An 18939-nucleotide genomic window follows, 5' to 3' on the forward strand; every position below is an offset into this window, starting at 1 on the left:
AAAAGCAACAAACTCAACAGCCTGCAGCGTATACAAAAGAATGAAAAGAAGGACTAAAATGACAAGAGATTATATGACGTGCGAAGCAGAAGGTGCTCTAGAAAATGGGGAAACTGTTAAGCTAAAGGAAGAGAAAAAAGGTGGAAAATGTGCTTATAAGGAGAAGGAAGGGTTCATAAGGCTGCTGCTGCTAGGTACAGCCCGCTGAAGGAGGCGGGCTTTGGAAATGGCTGATGCAGGCGGTCTCTTCAGGCAATGAGGACTCTTTGTCAGGAGTAGGAAATGAGGTTTCTGTTGTGATTAAAAGGAAGGTTTCTATGGCAATGCGGAGAGCCGTGTGCACAGAGAATTTGCTGGGAGTGGAGGGGGGCTAAGTGAGAGTAGAATTTCAAAGAAAGCAGCCTCCTCCATCTCATCTCCCACCGCCGCCACCCCTCTGCCTTTCCACAGCGCCCTTTTATCTCTGATAATCTGTTTTCATAGCCACACAGTTGAGACTGCGAGGGGGATTATACTGAGCAAACCAATGCACTGGTCGATCACTCATAAATGTTTACAGTGTAGCAGTTTCACTTCCCGAAATCGCTGCAGTCAAAACCTCGCTTAGAAAATAACCCTTTAGCAGATAAGCTAATTAAAACCACACAACTCAACTGAATGACCTACATGTCTCTTTCTCGCAAGCACACTTCTGTCAAACCTTTCCTTATGCTGATGAAAAAAAAAGAAGGTATGCTGGCATCAGTGTGACCTTTAAAACCTAAATATAGTAACACCCTTTGTTAATTGTTTCACTGCTAGTAAAAATATGTTTCTTAAAATAAGTTCCCCCGTCCCGATGCTCTCAGAGGAAGTTGCTCTCTGCAGCAGTGACTGCCATCTTTGCCCCAACACAGGCTCGCTCCAGGATGTTTGGATAAGATGACATTTGAAACTCCTGAGGATAAAAGGGAAGTTTATTTTTTATCCTCGCACATTACAAGCCACACTGATGATCCTAATAATACTGGTACATATGAAATGAATATGCTTACACTATGAATAGGTAACTGACTGAGCATGAATAGGGACTGATGTTAATAACTGTGGTGCATGTGAACAGAGAGCTAATTTAATGAAAAGGTCACAGTTTATTTAAATAATGAGACTGATTTGAATAATGAGTGTGATTCACCAAAAATACATCTGAGAAAAAGCTGTATTATTTCACCAACAAAAATGTGTTTCAAACCCAGTGTGTGTACAGTGGAGCGCTAAAAGCTCCTCACCTCTTTTTTGGAAACCCAGACTCGAGGTCTCAGCATGCCAATTAGAATTACAAAAGGTTCTGCTGCCCCCAACCTCTCCGTTTCAGCATAGCAGCAAGTATCATGTAATGAAGCGCTGCCAGTGCTGCGACCAGATTGTGTAGTCGAAGCCAGATGGCAAGTCACACATCAAAAGGACAGCTGGTTACCAGAAATCTGAAAAGGCATCTTTATAGCTCCAAACCTAATTAGTTTCCAACTAAACAAATCACACCAAGATACAGGCATGGAACAGGCCATGCCAATGATTCATCATAAAAGGTGACATACACATAATATAATTAAGCTTTAAATGTTTACATGTGCAAGCTACAGCATTTCAAAATCAGGCTTGTTCCATCAGCAGCTACTGATCTTTATTACGGTAAACAATGAAAGCAGGTCCTTCAACTGCAGAGGAGGAGAATCCCATTCTTAACATGTGCACATTAATAACTACACTGACCAGGTCAATGTGTCAGATTAGTGCGTCCTCCAGCGAGCGCCGTTTGCCATCAAACTGCTGACCGATCTTTGAGGCTTTGGTTGCTGCCTGTCGGGCTGAACTCTCTTTCCTCAGAACCTATAAATCATATCCAGAAAATATTAATAAAGTACTTAAAAATGTATGATGGTATTAAGCATAAATAATCACTTAAAAGGATAGTTTGGCAAGGTGTTCTGAAGAGGGGTTGTATGAGGTATTTATCCATAGTTAGTGTTTTACCTACAGTAAAGATGATGGTCGGCACGCCTCTAGTTTGGAGAAAGAGACAGGAGTTACCGCACAGAACCAAAGTAATGTAGTGCTGTGGACGGGGCCGGCAGCAAAACGTATTTTGGCCACCTAAAAAAATCAATATTAAATTCAGTCTACCTTGTATTTAGTATATTTTCACAGGTTTACCTTTCCGTCAGACAGCTATACACTCTATGTTTCTGACGGGGAACTGAAGCTATCTATGCTGTCTCCAAGGCCACCAGACTCCATTGTTAAAAACTGTAATTTTACTTCACAGAACACGAGAGTTGCTGGTCTACCGCTGCCTCGATCGGTTTGTTTGTTTGTGTTATTGTGTGACTTTGGTTAGTTTGGAGTCACCAAAGTAACACTATAACACAAACAAAATAATCGATCGACCCAGCGGTAGACCAGCAACTCCTGTGTTCTGCGAGGTAAAATTACTTTGTTTTTTCACTGGAGCCTGGTGACTTTGGCGAGAGCATAGATGGGTACAACGGCTTCAGTTCCTCGTCTGAAAGGACTGTCTGACGGAAAGGTAAATGAAAATATTCAAAATATAGCGTACAGTTAAACTGATATTGATTTTTTTAGGTAGGTCTTTCTTTTAGGTGTCTAAAATGTGTTTTGCTGCCGGCCTCGTCCACAGCAGTACATTATTTGGGTTCCGTGCGGTAACTCCTGTCTGCTTCTCCAAACTGGGGGTGTGCCGACCATCATTTACTGTAGGTAATACACTGACTGGATAAGTACTTCATACACCCAAACTATCCCTTTAAGTGTAGGATTGGCATTTTGTTTTGCACTAACCCCTTTCATTATTCTTCTGCGAAGTTCCCACTGTGAAAGTGGCCGTTCTTCCTCATCAGTGACAGGAGACTCTTCTGCATCATACTCCACACTGAGGAGTCCAACCAACACAGACACACTCATCAGCCTGATGTTCAAAGTATTTAAATGTATGTATATATTTACTAATTATAAACACATGGGTATCAAAATGAGCAGATAAAAGGCTGACCTGTTGATTGCAGGTTGGATGCTGACACTCTTCTGAAGCAGCTCTGGATTTTGACCCAAAAGAAATTTGGCTAGGTCTTTTGGATTGTAGTCCTTTTCCAGATCCTGTAAGAGTTACAAATACAGACATACAGACATTCTATTACAGGGCAGAAATACAAGACAGGAGTGTATGTAAGAAAAGGTCAGACAGGTTGACAGGTTACTTTAGAATTGAGGAAAGCTTGTATGGTGAGCAGCTCGTTGGTCTTCTGCTCTACCAGACCCAGGTAGGACATGATGTTGTTCTCACTGATCCCTGAAGAGGAGCCCAGTGTGTCCTCGATCACTGAGCGGTCGCACTCCACTTTAGAGAAGATGCTGTTCACTCCTGTGAGACGGGAGGAATCAGAGTGAGGACTAGCTGGAACTCTCTGTGTGATAAATATCCAGCCAACGCTGCAGCATGTTTGCATGCTTATACACGTGTATTTAAGAAAAATCTGTATTTTGATACTAACTTTAAGGAAAATAGGTTTCGATTGAAAGATCTGCTCAAATTAAACCCATATAAATATTCACTGATCACTCATTTAATATTGAACATTGTTCTTCATATGTGTTGAACAAATTTTACATTTTTGCATGTTCATCTGACCCGCTGTGCACTGATTAAAGGCAGGGTTGGTAAAGATTTTAGAAACATTTTTTGTTATATTAGTTGAAATTCTCTTTACATCCCGAAAGGAATCAATAAATCAAAGGCTCTGACAAAAAAAAATCTGGTATCTGTGGCTGTTGCAGGACTGTAATAAACCCGTCCAATCTATTTGAACACTGTCTCTAGTTCCTCTATAATTACTAATTATTACAACTTATTAGGCGATGATGAGGAAATTACAGACCCGTAAAATAAATTGTCGCCAAACCTGTTTTGACCTCGTCCAGGATTTTGCTCATGATGCCGGCTTGGTTTTCATAGTCCTCAGCTTGAGACTCGGTTTCCTTTTGTTGCTCAACGATATCTCTCAGCAGAGAGCGATGATCTTGCTCCTGCTGCAAACTTGCTACTCGAAACTGCTCAATCTCTGCTTGTGTCTGCAAATTCACACATTTCGGCATAGACATTGATCAAATATAGATAATTGATATTACAAACCAACAGAATTCTCCACACTGAATACACATGCTCCATTTCACTCGCTCTAACTGCTGTCAGACATTAGCTCAGTCTCCTTAGCTTTCATTTAATTTCCTAGAACTTACTAGAACTTTGTAAGAACTCTATGACCCTGGACTTTTGAGTCCTTAATACTGGTTGCTTGTAATCTTTGTGTACAAGGAATTAAGTGTTGTTCTATTGTTGCACTCAATAGGAGTATAAACACATTTTATAAAGGTGAAAATTGAATAAATTAATGACAGGTTAAAAGAGAAAACACACTCACATGGATGATTTGATCTCTTAGTGCCTCAGCCTCATTGTTTTGTTCATTTACAAAGTTGAAGAGTGCAAAGTTCCGGTCTTCAACTACACAGCGAAACAGCAATACAACAGTGAGACACATTTAAATCTGCTTAACTGAGACTGATTGTTCTTATTATCAAAGCGGGACCTTAAATTTATGTAGCTTTAGTGTTCCTCCAAAGGTAGAGGATTGTAAACTAAATTCAAATGCATCATATACATTTTTTTGTCAAAGGAAAGAGATGACTGCAATTATGGCGCCACTGTCTATAAATCAATACAAATAACATGTGATTTTGTAACACAGATCCTAATGAAGCCAAAACAACTGTAAGAAGCATTATCTTTGTGTATGGATGAGTCTGATGAATGAGGTTGTGTTGGTGAGACTTACCCTGGATGAACCTGGTGACCAGCATGTCCAGGTTGTCCTCCCCGGTCACAGTCTGGATCCTCTGGAACACCTCCTCTAGAGTGTCCAGCGACTCTTCCCCAGAGTCCATCCTCCTCTGCTCCTTCAGCTCTGACACTGGGACAGACAAGAACTATTACCAACACATCAGTATCATCACAACTGTAGAAGTCAGCATAATTATTATCATCTGTTACTGCTATAAATGATGTTAACAGACGTTTTTCTTATTCACATATTCCTCCTTTGACAAACTTAAATCAACAACGCCAAATCTGTACATCAGTCTTCTACTTCAGTAATTTATATAGACTTTTCCTTTTGTATCTGTGCTGCTACTAGAGGCTGAAACAAGTTAGTAAACACTGTGAAAAGGATCCTTTTATTTCTATTACAGCTGTGATGACCCCTGTGGTGACATCTAGTTTGCTGCCTGATTCACCTCAAGGAGGGTTAAAAGAGGCGATGTCACGGCTTCATATGGCGTCATATCATTGGGGTACAACACATGCGCAGTCAAATCTGGTCTGCACTTGCCGAAAGGCTCACTAGCCAGCGCATGATCATAGAACATGAGGATGATTGATTCATTGAGGCAGAAATTACATTTCTGAAATTATTGAAAAGGTCTACAATAAAATACAATGAACAAATGTTTTCTATTTGAAAACGTTCTACTGTATATCAGACCATTAATATGGTCAAAACAGCTATATTAGCTACAACACAGTGGCTGTGTCTTACGTTGTCTGTGTCCCATCTCGTGGCCCTCATCCTGCCCGCTCCTCTCGCTGCACTTGGTGGTCATAAACTCTTTCAGGCTGAACTCGTGTGCGATAACCCTCTCCAGCTCCTTCATCTCAGCGTTGTACTGGGCGAGGTCCTTCACAGCCTTCTCCCTCATCATGGTCATCTTGGACTGAGCCTCCACCCTGAGGTTGAAAGGTTTATAAAGAAAATATCCAAAAACCAAGATAATGACATCATGCTGATGATTTTTACACATTATTACACAACTGTCTCAAATCTGACCTGGCGTCGTAAGCAGCGGTGGACAGGCTGACAACTTCCCCGATCTTCTTGCGGCTATCGTAAAGTTCCTGCAACGCACGAGAATCAGTGCAGAGACGTGTTGGAAACCAGTGTAAAAAGTTGTCTCTGAATCATCTACTAATGGTGTGACCTCTGACCTTGTCCAGCCTGTTGTGTAGTTGCTGGAAACGGACGCGCTCAATATGAAGAGTCTGCAACTCCTCTCTCAGGTGGCTGTTTTTGGTCAGCTGCTCATTGAAGCGAGTCAAGGACTGGGCAGGACATAGAACACGAAGAAACAAAGAACAATATAACTTCTACAGGATCATATTTAAAGATCTGACTGTTTTTAGGTATTTTGTGGTGATAACTTTCACAACTCACTCTGTCCAGTTTGTATTCCAAAGTGCGTATGGCCTTCTGAGTCCGCCGTGCCTCAGACCTTTGTGTATCCCCAGTACTGACCTTCCCTTTTCTCAGCCCTGCCAGCTTCAACTCCATGTTTGCAATCTACAGACATAAACATGTGGTTTATCACCAAAAATATCAGTAAACATGACAAGTATAGTATCATATAGAGAGAAGGGGAATTAATTCACCTCCTTCTCTTGCTCTTTTTGACACTGCTTCTGTGTTCCCAGCTCCTCCTCTAGCATGTCCCTCTGCTCCAGCAGAGCACGAAGACTCTGGGTGTCCTCACTGTCCTGCTGTTGGCGTGACAAGCTCTTACATGCACCAAGGTTTCGATGCAGCTCTTCCTGCTCCTTCAGCAGCTTCTCAATCTCCTGCCTTCATCCACATCACACAAACAACCAATCAGGCGAATAACAAAACTCCACGCATACATTGTTGACAATGTGATGTAAGCGTAGTGCTTATTCACTGTTGTTTGCGGATCTGTTCCCGGGCCTGAATGCTGTAGGCCTGCCGATCTCCTTCCATGATCCTGAACTGTCTCTGCAGCTTGGCTATCTCTGATTCTGCTTTTAAAAAAAATCATATGCAAGTTATAACTGTTTCAACCATGTAACTGGAAAAATAACTTTACTCAACCTAATGATCGCAACATAACCAACATTACCTGTACCATCAATATCCATCTCACTGCTGTCTGAGCGGGCACTTGTGGTCGTTCTTCCTCGAGGCATGGTTACACGGGGCTTTACCGGATAAAAAGTAAAAGTTTACAGAAAATATTGAACTTTCTATACTAGTGTAAATGTCATTGTCCTCTGACTACTATGGTAAATCAAACCTAGTCTCATATTAAGCTTTGAAACCTAGATTGAAAGCTGAATATGAGACTAAATAAATTAGAAATGTTTGCTTTCAATTCAATTCAATTCAATTCAATTTGCTTTATTGACATGACTGTCAGGTGAATAATATTGCCAAAGCGTCAATTCAATAATAAATACAAATTAAAAAAAGAACACAATAAAAACAAAAACATATATATACATATATACATTCATTAATCAAATTACAATATATAGATATTTAAAAAGAACATACATGTAAATGGAAGAAAACAATAAAGAAGTAATTAATGTTTGTTGTGTCAATAAAACAAACAAACAAATAAAAAACAATTAATAACAATATATTGCAATATCAAAGGATAAATGTAAATGTAAATGCTTTCACTGATTGCCTGTAAGCAGCACTTGATTGTCATTGATCTTGTCTGCATATTACATCACTAGAGTAAGACTTAAAATAGGAGGGAAACATTAAATCATTTTTTCCACTTACATGGGTTTTGAAGTGGTAATTTATGTGAGATAAATTCTACATAGACATATTTGTCTCAATCATTTACTTGAAATTTGAAAATACAGTTTGATTATTGAATATCTTATGATGTTGCATCTTATAGAACAATAAAATAGTTTTACATTGAACACATTTATCTTCACAAACCTTTAAGTGTGCCCTGCTGCAGGTTGCTGTATTTACAGTAAAGCTGTGATTAATCAAACCTCTATAATCTAGGTTTAACATCATCTATCTAGTGTGGCGACCCCTGCTGTTGCTTGTATAGTAAGGTTAGAAGAACCTTGTCATTAGGGCCTTCTGGGAGCACCTGGGTCCATTGCTCCCAGACTATAAAGCCAAGGCTCATGACTCATTCATGTCTCTCTCTCTCTCTCTTTTACCCCCACAGACACCATCGCTGGGCATGTGGCAGCCTTAGGTTTTCCTTAGTTCATCTTTTGCTTGTTTTATACATCTTATACAACATGCACACACCATTTACACTCTCCATGCACACCTTAAACTACTAATAATACTGATATTCACACTCCATGCCTTGGGATCCTTTTGTTAAGCATAATTTACTTCATTTTTGTTAAATAAATTAATTGATTTAACCTTTATCACGGTGTATCTCTGTATTTGTCATTGCCCTGAGAGCCAGGTTGTGACACTAGCAAAACAGTTAATCCAAGGCATCATATGCTTCTATCTTCTGCACTTTTTAATAGTCCTGTATCACAGCTGTTACCCTGCACTACTTATATTCAGTTTCAACAGGTTTTCTTCATCTCCTTTTATTTTTACATCTGGTATATTTTTTTGTACTTTGCACTACTAACTTTTTTACTGCCTTTTTACTAACATGTTTTGCACTATGGAGCTGTGATGCTGGAAACTTGAATTTCCCTCGGGATCAATAAAGTTACTATCTATCTATTTATCTATCTATCTATCTATCTATCTATCTATCTATCTATCCATCTATCTAACTATCTATTTCTGCATTTAATGGACAGATAGGTCATCAAATCTAACACACCCACAACACGCATGAGTAAGTTAACGTTGCATTAGCTAGTTAAAACAGAGTTGCCATGGTTCTTGCTGGCTGTTATTGATATTTAGTTTGGTTATAGTTAGCTAACATATTAAAGGTATCGACAAAGTGTCTACTGTTAAGGAAAAATAAGAATTAATCTCACCAGTTTAAAGTTTAAAAAGTAAAAACAAACAAACAAAACAGTGTCAACTCCTCCCAGGACACACAGCAGGCTCAGAGCAGCCGGAGTTGTTAGCAACCGTTGCTAAGTACGTGTATATTCTAGGCATTACGGTAAGAGCGTGTAGGACTTCAAAATAAAAGCACCGTTCTGATGAACGTGATAGGCCTTCAAAATAAAAGCACCGTTATGATTAACGTGATGGACCATTCAGATTCCTTCAAGAGGTCAGTCAGTCTGTCAATAATAAATAAATGAATGAATAAATAATTAATTAAACAAATGAATAAATAAGTAAAACAAATAGATGAATGAAACAAATAAAATTAATACATATGAAATGAATGATAATGTAAAGGAAAAACAAAATGTAGTTCAGAGAATAATGTTATTCCAATTGTGTAAATACTTTAGTCAAACTTCATATCAAAGAATACATTTACAAAAGACTGATCTGACTTCTAAATTACAGTATACCACCTCACACTCAGCACCTCCATGTTACTACTAAGTGACTAATTTCACTTGCGATAGATAGAATTGATTAAAGGAAACTGTTCCCTATCAGAGACTAATTTCACTTCAGAATAATAGTAGACCACCTCAGAGTATCACTCAGACAGTATCAGGACATTCTGATGTAGAATTTCAAAATTAAAGCCTTTAAGAAATCTCATATATGGGCTATCTTCACTCTATATTCAGTTTGGAATTAAAATGAAATTGTCCACTATCACACACTAATCTCACTTCAGGTTGACAGTAGACAGCCTCAGAGTATCACTCAGAGAACATCAGGACAGTCTGATGTAGGATGTCAAGGTGCCCTGGGACCAGCAGTCCCTCAGTGTTGAGTAAAGAGGGCCCAGTCTGCTTCAACATGACCAGCACATACACACACCTGAGAGGAGGAGGAGCTGCCTGACCTGGTAGAGCTGCAGCTCTTTGGGACAAAGGTGAGCTGGATGGCAACAAGAGGGCGCATGGCTACCTTTAGTTAGCTGAACGAGTAGCGACAAGACTGGTAAGGTAGCTAGCTTTAGCTAAATTAGCTTTAGCTTTAGCTTTATTAGCTTTAGCTTTATTAGCTTTATTAGCTTTAGCTTTATTAGCTTTATTAGCTTTAGCTTTATTAGCTTTATTAGCTTTAGCTTTATTAGCTTTAGCTTTAGCTTTATTAGCTTTAGCTTTATAAGCTTTATTAGCTTTATTAGCTTTAGCTTTATTAGCTTTATTAGCTTTAGCTTTATTAGCTTTAGCTTTAGCTTTATTAGCTTTAGCTTTATAAGCTTTATTAGCTTTAGCTTTATTAGCTTTAGCTTTATTAGCTTTAGCTTTATAAGCTTTATTAGCTTTAGCTTTATTAGCTTTAGATTTATTAGCTTTAGCTTTATTAGATTTATTAGCTTTAGCTTTATTAGCTTTATTAGCTTTAGCTTTATTAGCTCTATTAGCTTTATAAGCTTTATTAGCTTTAGCATTATTAGATTTATTAGCTTTAGCTTTATAAGCTTTATTAGCTTTAGCTTTATTAGCTTTAGCTTTAGCTTTATTAGCTTTAGCTTTATTAGCTTTATTAGCTTTAGCTTTATTAGCTCTATTAGCTTTAGCTTTTTTAGCTTTAGCATTATTAGATTTATTAGCTTTAGCTTTATAAGCTTTATTAGCTTTAGCTTTATTAGCTTTAGCTTTAGCTTTATTAGCTTTAGCTTTATTAGCTTTAGCTTTATAAGCTTTATTAGCTTTAGCTTTATTATCTCTATTAGCTTTAGCTTTTTTAGCTTTAGCATTATTAGATTTATTAGCTTTAGCTTTAGCTTTATTAGCTTTAGCTTTATAAGCTTTATTAGCTTTAGCTTTATTAGCTTTAGATTTATTAGCTTTAGCTTTATTAGATTTATTAGCTTTAGCTTTATTAGCTTTATTAGCTTTAGCTTTATTAGCTCTATTAGCTTTAGCTTTATTAGCTCTATTAGCTTTAGCTTTTTTAGCTTTAGCATTATTAGATTTATTAGCTTTAGCTTTATAAGCTATATTAGCTTTAGCTTTATTAGCTTTAGCTTTAGCTTTATTAGCTTTAGCTTTATTAGCTCTAGCTTTAGTTTCCCTCTAGGCTAGCTAGGTAACGTTACTAGCTACTACTCCACTAACGTCAGTGGCGGAAGAAGTACAGTACCAATACCACAGTGCAGAAATACTTACAAGTTACAAGTAAAAGGTTTAAGTTTAACATTTTAAGTTTTTAAAAGTCAAACATTTAAATTTGTACTTAAAGGTCCCATATTGTGCTCATTTTCAGGTTCATACTTGTATTTTGTGTTTCTACTAAAATATGTTTACATGCTGTAATGTTTAAATTTCTTTGTTTTATTTTCTTCATACTGTCTGAATATACCTGTATTCACCGTTTGTCTGAAACGCTCCGTTTCAGTGCATTTCAACGGAATTGCAATGGAACTGTGTTGCTATGCCTAGCACAGCTTGGGTCCATGTTTACTTCCTGTCAGCTGAGGACATTCACATCCACTGCAACCAAGGCCTACAGGAAGGAGGCTGGGTCATGCGTCAAAAATCTGGTCTGCACTCGCCGAAATTGAGCCAATCAGAACGCACTACCGCAGCTTCAGTTACACTGTGCATGTGTTATACCCCATGTCCGCCCGTGACCCAGACTCCTTTCCATAGGCCTTGACTGCAACCAGGATATAAACTGGGACACATTTAGAATTTTTACGTTTAAAACCATGTAATGGCCTAAATATTGTATATTTGTGACATCACAAATGGACAGAGACCCGGCTTGTTTCAAACGCACAATTTGTGAATACAGGCTGTGTGTGTTTCTCTGTATATTGAGGGCTTCGATACTTTCACTGTATTTATAAAGCACTTAAACCTGCTTTATAATATAAAAGACAGGAAAATCGTACTTTTTACAATATGGGACTATTAAGTAAAAGTAGCCAAAAAGGAGCCTATTAGCATCAAAATATCAAAGTAAAAGTACTCATTCTTCAGATTAGCCCGTTTCCGAATAATTATCATTATATTATTGGATAATGGTTATATTTATTGATTATATTTTGTATTAATAAACAATAACTAATAACTCAAGTTACCAAGTAAATGTATTGGAGTAAAACGTAATTTTTTACCACTGAAATGTAGAGGATGAAGCAGCAGAAAATGAAAATACTCAAGTAAAGTACCTCAAAACTTTACTTAAGCACATCACCTGAGTAAATATACTTTGTTACTTTCCACTACTGACTTAAAGTATAGTAAAAAGTAGTCATTTTGCAGAATAGCCCATTTCAGAATAATAATCATTATATTATTGGATTATGGTTATTGTTGTATTAATGTGTACATCACTGCTGGGTAGCTTGATAATTCCCCCCTGGGGATCAATACATTCTTATTGATACAATAATATCATAGTATTTATTGATTATGTTTTGTATTATTAAATAATAACTAATAACTAAAGTTACCAAATAAATGTAGTGGAATGAAATGTAAAATATTTCCCTCTGAAATGTAGTGGAGTAGAAGTATAAAGCAGCAGAAAATGGAAATACTCAAGTCAGGTACAATTACCTCAAAGATACTTTGTTACTTTCCACTACTGACTTTAAGTATCAAAAGTAAAAGTACTCATTATGCAAAATGGCCTCTGTCAGTGTTAAATTATGCCTTAATGGTCCAGAAAGATATCTTTTTATTTTTATTTTATGCAACCAAGATAATAATTTGTACACACAAGTTATGATCTTGAGCAACACGATAAAAAAATTCTGGGGCTCTCCTTTTAGTTTTGTTCCGGGGCAATTTATAACTTTATCATTCTTATAAGTACACGATGACCTCACGTAAATCCCAGCATACAGTAACTAAGCACAACTCCAACCTGAGTAGGTCTAATCTAATGTGGGGCATAACATGATAACAATGCATCATATTTAATACGCTGATCACGTGTTTTGTATGTTAAATCAAAGTGACTAACTATAGCAGTTAAATACATGTAGTGAAGTAAAAATAGCCGACAATATTTCCTTCTTAAATGTTGAGGAGTAAAAGTATAGAGTAGCATGAATGGATATACTTAAGTAACGTACACGCACCTCAAAATTGTACATCAGTACAGTACTTGAGTACATGTACTTAGTTGCTTTCCACCACCGACTAACATTACATGTCAGAGGAAGATATTGGAGGCCTACTTTTTACTCTTTTACATTTTTCAGATGGCGCATATGAGGAGCTTAAAAATGCATTTTTGTTGATTAAACTACCTCATAGGATGTGTAGTTAAAATTGACCAGCCACATTAAAATGCTGTTTACATGTTGCAACATCAGTAATAACAAAACAATAGTAAAACATATGCCTGCATAAAGAGTGATTTCAAATTTTGAACTTTAAGTACATTTTGATAATAATACTTATTTTGAATGCAGGACATTTCTTTATTAATTTAAAGAATCTGAATACGTCTGCACCGCTGATAGATTGTGCAATTTCAGTGCTGCAACTAACAATTATTTTCATTGTTGATTAATCTGTAGTTTATTTTCTTGATTAGTTGTTTGGTCTATAAAATGTCAGAAAATGGAGAAAAATGTCGATCAGTGTTTCCTAAAGTCCAAGATGACGTCCTCAAATGTTTTGTTTAGTATAGAGGAGTAAAGAAACCAGAAAATATTCACATTTAAGAAGCTGGAATCAGAGAATTTAGAATTTTTTTTTCTTAAAGAATTACTCAAAACGATTGATTATCAAAATAGTTGTCGATTAATTTAATAGTATACAATTAATCGATTTATCGTTGCAGTTCAAGAATAAGCAGTGCCTTGCTGAATGATATAAGGGAAAATTTAAAGAAAACAAAATCTTACTTTTTTTTATTGCCCCTTTATTTTTATATGTTGCATAAATGTTAGCAATGTTAACAAGAAAATGTCTTATATTGAAAAATTACAAAATGCAAGTTTAAACTGTAAAATGTACTGTTTCTATACTTTGTACATGATAAATATATATGTGTTATGTTTTTCATGATTCGTATTACATTATAGAAGCCTGTACTGTAGGCCTAAACTAGTATATGACACTCACAAACATTCTTTGTTCACATATTAAGCATGCAAATGTACATTTTACAAGATATTTGATTGTTACAGATACTTTCTTTGAGTTTTTAATCAGAAAACGGCACTTTAGTTTATTTCTCTGATTCTTTCAGTGGCTGTGGTTCCTCCTGAGCTGGTGTTAGTGGGGCGCCCTCTAGGAAGGTACAGAAGTGCTCTGCTGTATTGATGAGCTCAGGTTTTCTCAACAGGAAGTAGCATTTTGGGAAGTAGTAGGCTACCACCAGTCCCGCGTTGCTTGCCAGGGTGAAAACCACATGGACAATAGACCTGTTCTTGATACTCAAGCCTATGTAGATGGGAATAAAGCTCACCCAAATCACACAGTAGATCAGGGAGGAAAAGGTGATGTCCCTGGCAAGGTTGTACTGGTGAAGAGGCTTTGCTGCCATGAAGGTACACATGAATGATACAAGGGCCAATGCACCGTTGAAACCTTGTATTATGGCAAATCCCATCAAGGGCAACACTGGACATGCTAGAAATGCTCTCACAAAGTTTATTTTCATTTTTGCCACATAGTCAGACAGCGAGGGCTGTTGCTGAACAAACCAGCCACAGAGACCAGCTTGCACGGCACAGCAGACCAGCACAAACAGCCAGCTTCCAAGGCCTCTCAGTATATGCAGGTGAGAGGCGGCCGTCTTTGGGAACTCTGTCACGTAGAGTATCTGTTTAAAAAGAAGGGTTTGCAGCCTGATCACAATGTGCGCTCTTTATTTTGTCCCACAGTACCGTAATGTATTTTATTTCTTACCTGTAGTGAGATGGAAGTGATAATGGAGAGGGCCACTGTTTGGAAAATGGAGGTGAGGGGAAGCTGAAGACGACACACCACTTCCCCTGGCTGCCCCAGGAAGAGCAGCAGACTGAGGCAACCTCCCATCAGGCTTAACAGAGCCGCAAAACTGAGGATTCCCCCCGAGGCCGCTACCAACAGGGTACCCCGATGTTTCAGGAAGACAACACCCACTGACACCTGAAATACCAGGAGCAGCACCCCGGCCAGCGTCATCTCCAGAGCCTCCGGCGTGTCCCAGGACAAAACGTCAAAGGTGGGTTCAGTGCAGTTAGTGCTGCGGTTCTGAGACCATTGATGATCCGGGCACTTAGTGCACTGGATGTCCTCTGTGAGTCAGAAAGCACAACAAGACATTTGGTTTGATTAACAAGCACACAATCTAGAAATCAAATCAAACCATGACTGTATGTGATGCATGTTTTGATTGCATTACCACTAAAGGAATATTGGTAGGTTGACTTTTTGGGAAATACGCTTATTCGGTGTCTTGCAGGAGGTTAGATGAGATCAATACCACTCTGTGCCAATGTCTGTGCATTAAATCTGGAGATACAACCAGCAGCTGGCTGGTTTAGTTTAGCTCTAAAGACTGGACTTGTTTTTAGGTGTTTTTTGTTACCTTTGGGCAGAGCCAGGCTAACTGTTTCTTCCCTTTTCCAGTCTTTATGCTGAGCTTAACAAACCGGCTGCTGGCTGCAGCCTTTATTTAAAGACATGAGAGTGATATGAATCTTCTCATTTAGCTCTCGGTAAAACGAATAAGCATATTTCCAAAAATGTTGCACTATCTAACTATAAAGTGAGGAATCTCTGTCTGTCTGGACTTCACACTTGGCGGGTGTATTGCTCAGGACCCAAGGGAGTGCAGTGTCGAATGAGGGGCAATTTGGCCATATGGTGGCGTTATAACTATGAACTTTATGTTTTGGCCTGTAACTTTTTAACCATAAGTCTCAGAAAACAAAATTCTAATACTAGATTGATTTTCCGGCATTTTATATTGTGTCCAAATCGGACTCCTTCTACACGTTTTGAGCAGTCATCACAAAATTGGAAATAGCTGGAAAAAGTTACTAGTTACTAGTTCTTTGGATTTTTGGTGTTCCACACAGTTTTGCTACAGCTGGCCCTCACAGTTTGCCCAAATGCTGTGGGCAAGGCTTATATTACAAAAAATGTCATATCTCCTGAACTCTTTGTGCTGTTGTGACCACATTTGGTGGACATGTGTAGGTATGATGTCTGAGTGACCATGCCAAACTTGGTGCCATTTGGCCCAAGGTGACGCTGTCGCAGCATCATCTAACTATAAAGGAAGGAATCTGTCTGTGTATGTATGACTGCCCTTTGCATATCTCAAGAACCGTTCATCCAATCAACTTCACACTTGGCGGGTACCAGCAGTCATATCGCCATGCAAACAAGCAGGACTTCTGGGGGCCACTAGTTACTTTAAATAAGGATCAAGTATTTGACAGATACCACCACATTACCCTCATTTTTCTGGTAAGTGCCTGCCAAACAGTCGATACAATCAAAACAGCAGGAGTGGAAGCCTTTGACTCTGCGGACTTGGCCTTCCTCACATGCTGCCGAACAGGTGGACTGAGGAACCTGCAAAAGTTGTGGCATTACAGTTAGGATGTTAGGTTATGGTAATAATGACAACATTTCAGGAACTGCTTTATGATCAGGTGGAATTTAACCACAAAGCTTTTAAAGTATACACGTTCAAAACTTGATATCAATTTCTGATTAAATTGCTGAAATTACCTCAGAGTTTTTGGTGTGCCATTTGAAGAGGGTTTTGTTGATGGATAGTTGTTTATAAAAGGCTCCGACAGTTGTGAATTCTAAATCCGAAGCTTTCCAGACCCACTCAATCATATCGTATCCCCTGTTTGGGTTGCCATTACTGTCAAACTCTAAATGTGTGCCATTTATATCTACAGAAGTATTCCTTAAAACCTCCAACAGCTGCAAAAAAAAGGTTGTATTCATCAATTAATCTCAATGTTAGTAAAAACATTTTAATTTCAAATCACAATCACCTATATAGCAGACAAAAAATGAAAATAAATCACCTTCCAGGGATAGATTTTGGTGTCAGATCCGTACATACAGGCTGTTGAATTGCACTCCAGCAGGTCGTGCAGTGCCTGTGCCACACTGTAGATGGCAGCATACACACTGAAAGCTTTGCGCTTCACTTCAGGGTCTGTCACCAAGCTTATATTAGCAGGTGACAAGTACCAGCATTGTGGGCACGGATTGTCATGATTGCCTTTGGACTTTGGTGCTGGAGCGGACGTCTTCTCCATCTCCTCACTGATTTTGGTGAAGAGCTCCTGTGTGTAGGCAGTGAGCAGATCCAGGGTCTGTGTCTTGTCGATGAATCCAATGATTGTGCCGATCGTTTGGATATTGGGGAGGGAAATCATTAGATTACTGAGGGTCCAACTTGTGCTGGCAATCCACACGGCTGTTACATTCCTCCTGATGACCTGGAGTAGATTGCATTGGATTATTGAATATAATCTATCCACCAATAACATGTTGTCTAAAGTGCTTCACTAACCTCTTTAAAAAGGATCTCAACTTGCTCTGGAAGAGAAAAGACCACTACCACTCCTACTTTGGTTGCTAGGATATTGTTGATGATGGTGTTGATCGCTTGTTCAGAGTCAGTGTAGACTGGAATCAGCCCCTGATAGGCCACACAGATAGACATATTTTCTGCTACTTTGGAGAATTCCTGCACACCTCGTTGTCCGTACTCCTCCTCACTGCCCACCACCGCCACCCAGTTCCAGTTGAACTCCTTCATCAGCAGTGCCATGACATCCACTTGCCATTTGTCACTGGGCACCGTACGGAAGAATGACGGGTAGAGAAGATTGTTGCTGAATTTGTCACTGGTGGCACTGTAGCTAACCTGAAGGGAGAAAAGTGATATTATACCACTGCTCCATTATTAACGCATAAGGCCTAATGCACATTTACTGAGGCTGCAGGATAATTTGCAATACAAGTGGGCAGTTGTTTTCTATGTTACTATACTGTAAAAAATTAAAGGCAAAGCAATTAATGATTGACAATAATTAATGAACAAATGAATACTTTTCTGTGATACAGCTTCCGTTGTAGGACAGCGAGTATTCATCTTTTTCTAACAATTTAAAAAGAATCAACTTCTTGTGGGACGCTGTAGAGGCGAATGTTTAGCCTCACTTTGAAGATTTACTCTCAACATTAGGAATATTTTTGGAGGAAATGTCAAATCAGGTCAGGACGTGAATGCATGCGGATGTATATGACTAGACATGTTTGTGACCAAACCTGTGGCATCAGAAAGAATCCCAGGAGTTTCCCTATGACCGACACCATTTCCGAGCTAGAAGGACCGATCACGGCTGATACGCTGGTCTCATAGTTGGTGTAATTACACTCCACAGATAGCGCTTTGTTGGATTTCGCAGTGAGGAAAGAGAGGGTGGGCTTCACGATGACGGCAGATTGTCTGCACGTGTCGTAGATTTCATAACCCAACTTGATGCCAGGGAGAATATTTTGGTTTCCGTTGATCTCATCCACTGCATATTTCATCACTATAGCGAGGCCCAGTCCACCCTCACTTAAACTGTGGGGCCACAGGCAGAAAAACAAAACAAAGTTAAAGCCTTGTTAACCAGGTTAAGCATACATATTGGTGCAGAATCTCAAATAATAGGGTCATTATTTCCCCAAAAATACCTTTCACAGCTGATGTTGTTAGGCTCCCTCCTCTGGCTGAAGTTGCTGGAGACCAGGTTAATGGGAAAAAGCCCTCCGAGCACGATGTCCCCAGACAAATTGAAGAGACTGGTAGAAATGTTGTGGAACCATTCAGGCGGATTCGCACCGCAGCTCAGTCTCAACGCCCAGCACAAAACCAGCAGGGTGAAAGGTGCAGCCATGATGCAGATAAGCCGGAGACTGAAGCTAGACTAATGAGAGCAGTGTGCATATGTGTCAGTGCATCAGTTGTTCTATGCAAACTCACCTGAAAGCCTCAGAGTGAAATT

The 18939-nt window shown here is 38.8% G+C and overlaps 3 protein-coding genes and 1 long non-coding RNA gene across 9 annotated transcripts in view; 2 read left to right on the plus strand and 2 right to left on the minus strand.

Annotated features, from left to right (window-relative positions):
• Positions 1-1637: 1637 nt before the first annotated feature.
• odad1 (outer dynein arm docking complex subunit 1) lies at positions 1638-9015 on the minus strand. 5 transcript variants are annotated; one of them, XM_037764950.1, is made up of 15 exons: positions 8903-9015; positions 7027-7099; positions 6823-6922; positions 6539-6728; positions 6324-6449; positions 6098-6211; positions 5940-6007; positions 5652-5839; positions 4890-5024; positions 4476-4558; positions 3957-4125; positions 3255-3418; positions 3050-3153; positions 2839-2929; positions 1638-1869 (listed from the first exon to the last, which is right to left on the minus strand). In XM_037764950.1, the coding sequence occupies exons 2-15, from the start codon at positions 7085-7087 to the stop codon at positions 1765-1767; spliced, it is 1698 nt and encodes a 565-aa protein (XP_037620878.1). In that variant the 5' UTR covers positions 7088-7099; positions 8903-9015; the 3' UTR covers positions 1638-1764. The 5 variants fall into 5 exon arrangements, with proteins under 5 accessions (XP_037620878.1, XP_037620629.1, XP_037620962.1 ...); XM_037764701.1 differs by having other exon boundaries at positions 7021-7099; XM_037765034.1 differs by having other exon boundaries at positions 6823-6919; positions 8903-9014.
• Positions 9016-9715: 700 nt separating this feature from the next.
• On the plus strand, positions 9716-14975 carry LOC119491491. The gene is made up of 3 exons (XR_005207622.1): positions 9716-9876; positions 14596-14702; positions 14837-14975. It is a non-coding gene; the product is annotated as an uncharacterized LOC119491491 (long non-coding RNA).
• LOC119491478 (taste receptor type 1 member 3) lies at positions 13849-18911 on the minus strand. The gene is made up of 8 exons (XM_037775570.1): positions 18629-18911; positions 18215-18515; positions 17454-17810; positions 16960-17379; positions 16649-16852; positions 16369-16489; positions 14831-15201; positions 13849-14744 (listed from the first exon to the last, which is right to left on the minus strand). Exons 1-8 carry the CDS (start codon positions 18829-18831, stop codon positions 14148-14150), a joined length of 2574 nt encoding a protein of 857 aa, XP_037631498.1. The 5' UTR covers positions 18832-18911; the 3' UTR covers positions 13849-14147.
• Positions 15014-18939, plus strand: part of errfi1a (ERBB receptor feedback inhibitor 1a) — a 45822-nt gene continuing 41896 nt past the window's right edge. For both annotated transcript variants that reach the window (XM_037775596.1, XM_037775605.1), the window contains exon 1: positions 15014-15128. The gene's annotated coding sequence lies outside the window, so the exon portion shown is untranslated. The remainder of the gene's footprint in view (positions 15129-18939) is intronic.

The sequence above is a fragment of the Sebastes umbrosus genome, chromosome 1 (assembly GCF_015220745.1).
Source record: "Sebastes umbrosus isolate fSebUmb1 chromosome 1, fSebUmb1.pri, whole genome shotgun sequence".
Taxonomy (NCBI): Eukaryota; Metazoa; Chordata; class Actinopteri; order Perciformes; family Sebastidae; genus Sebastes; species Sebastes umbrosus.

Coding starts and splice junctions, on each gene's coding strand:
- LOC119491478 (XM_037775570.1), bottom strand. CDS start 18,831: ATGGCTGCACCTTTCACCCTGCTGGTTTTGTGCTGGGCGTTGAGACTG. Junction 17,811..18,214: donor GATTCTTTCTGATGCCACAG/GTTTGGTCACAA, acceptor TTCTCCCTTCAG/GTTAGCTACAGTGCCACCAG. Junction 16,853..16,959: donor CCAAAATCTATCCCTGGAAG/GTGATTTATTTT, acceptor TTTTTTTTGCAG/CTGTTGGAGGTTTTAAGGAA.
- odad1 (XM_037764701.1), bottom strand. CDS start 7,087: ATGCCTCGAGGAAGAACGACCACAAGTGCCCGCTCAGACAGCAGTGAG. Junction 6,450..6,538: donor AAAAAGAGCAAGAGAAGGAG/GTGAATTAATTC, acceptor TTATGTCTGTAG/ATTGCAAACATGGAGTTGAA. Junction 3,419..3,956: donor CCTGGACGAGGTCAAAACAG/GTTTGGCGACAA, acceptor CCCGTCTCACAG/GAGTGAACAGCATCTTCTCT.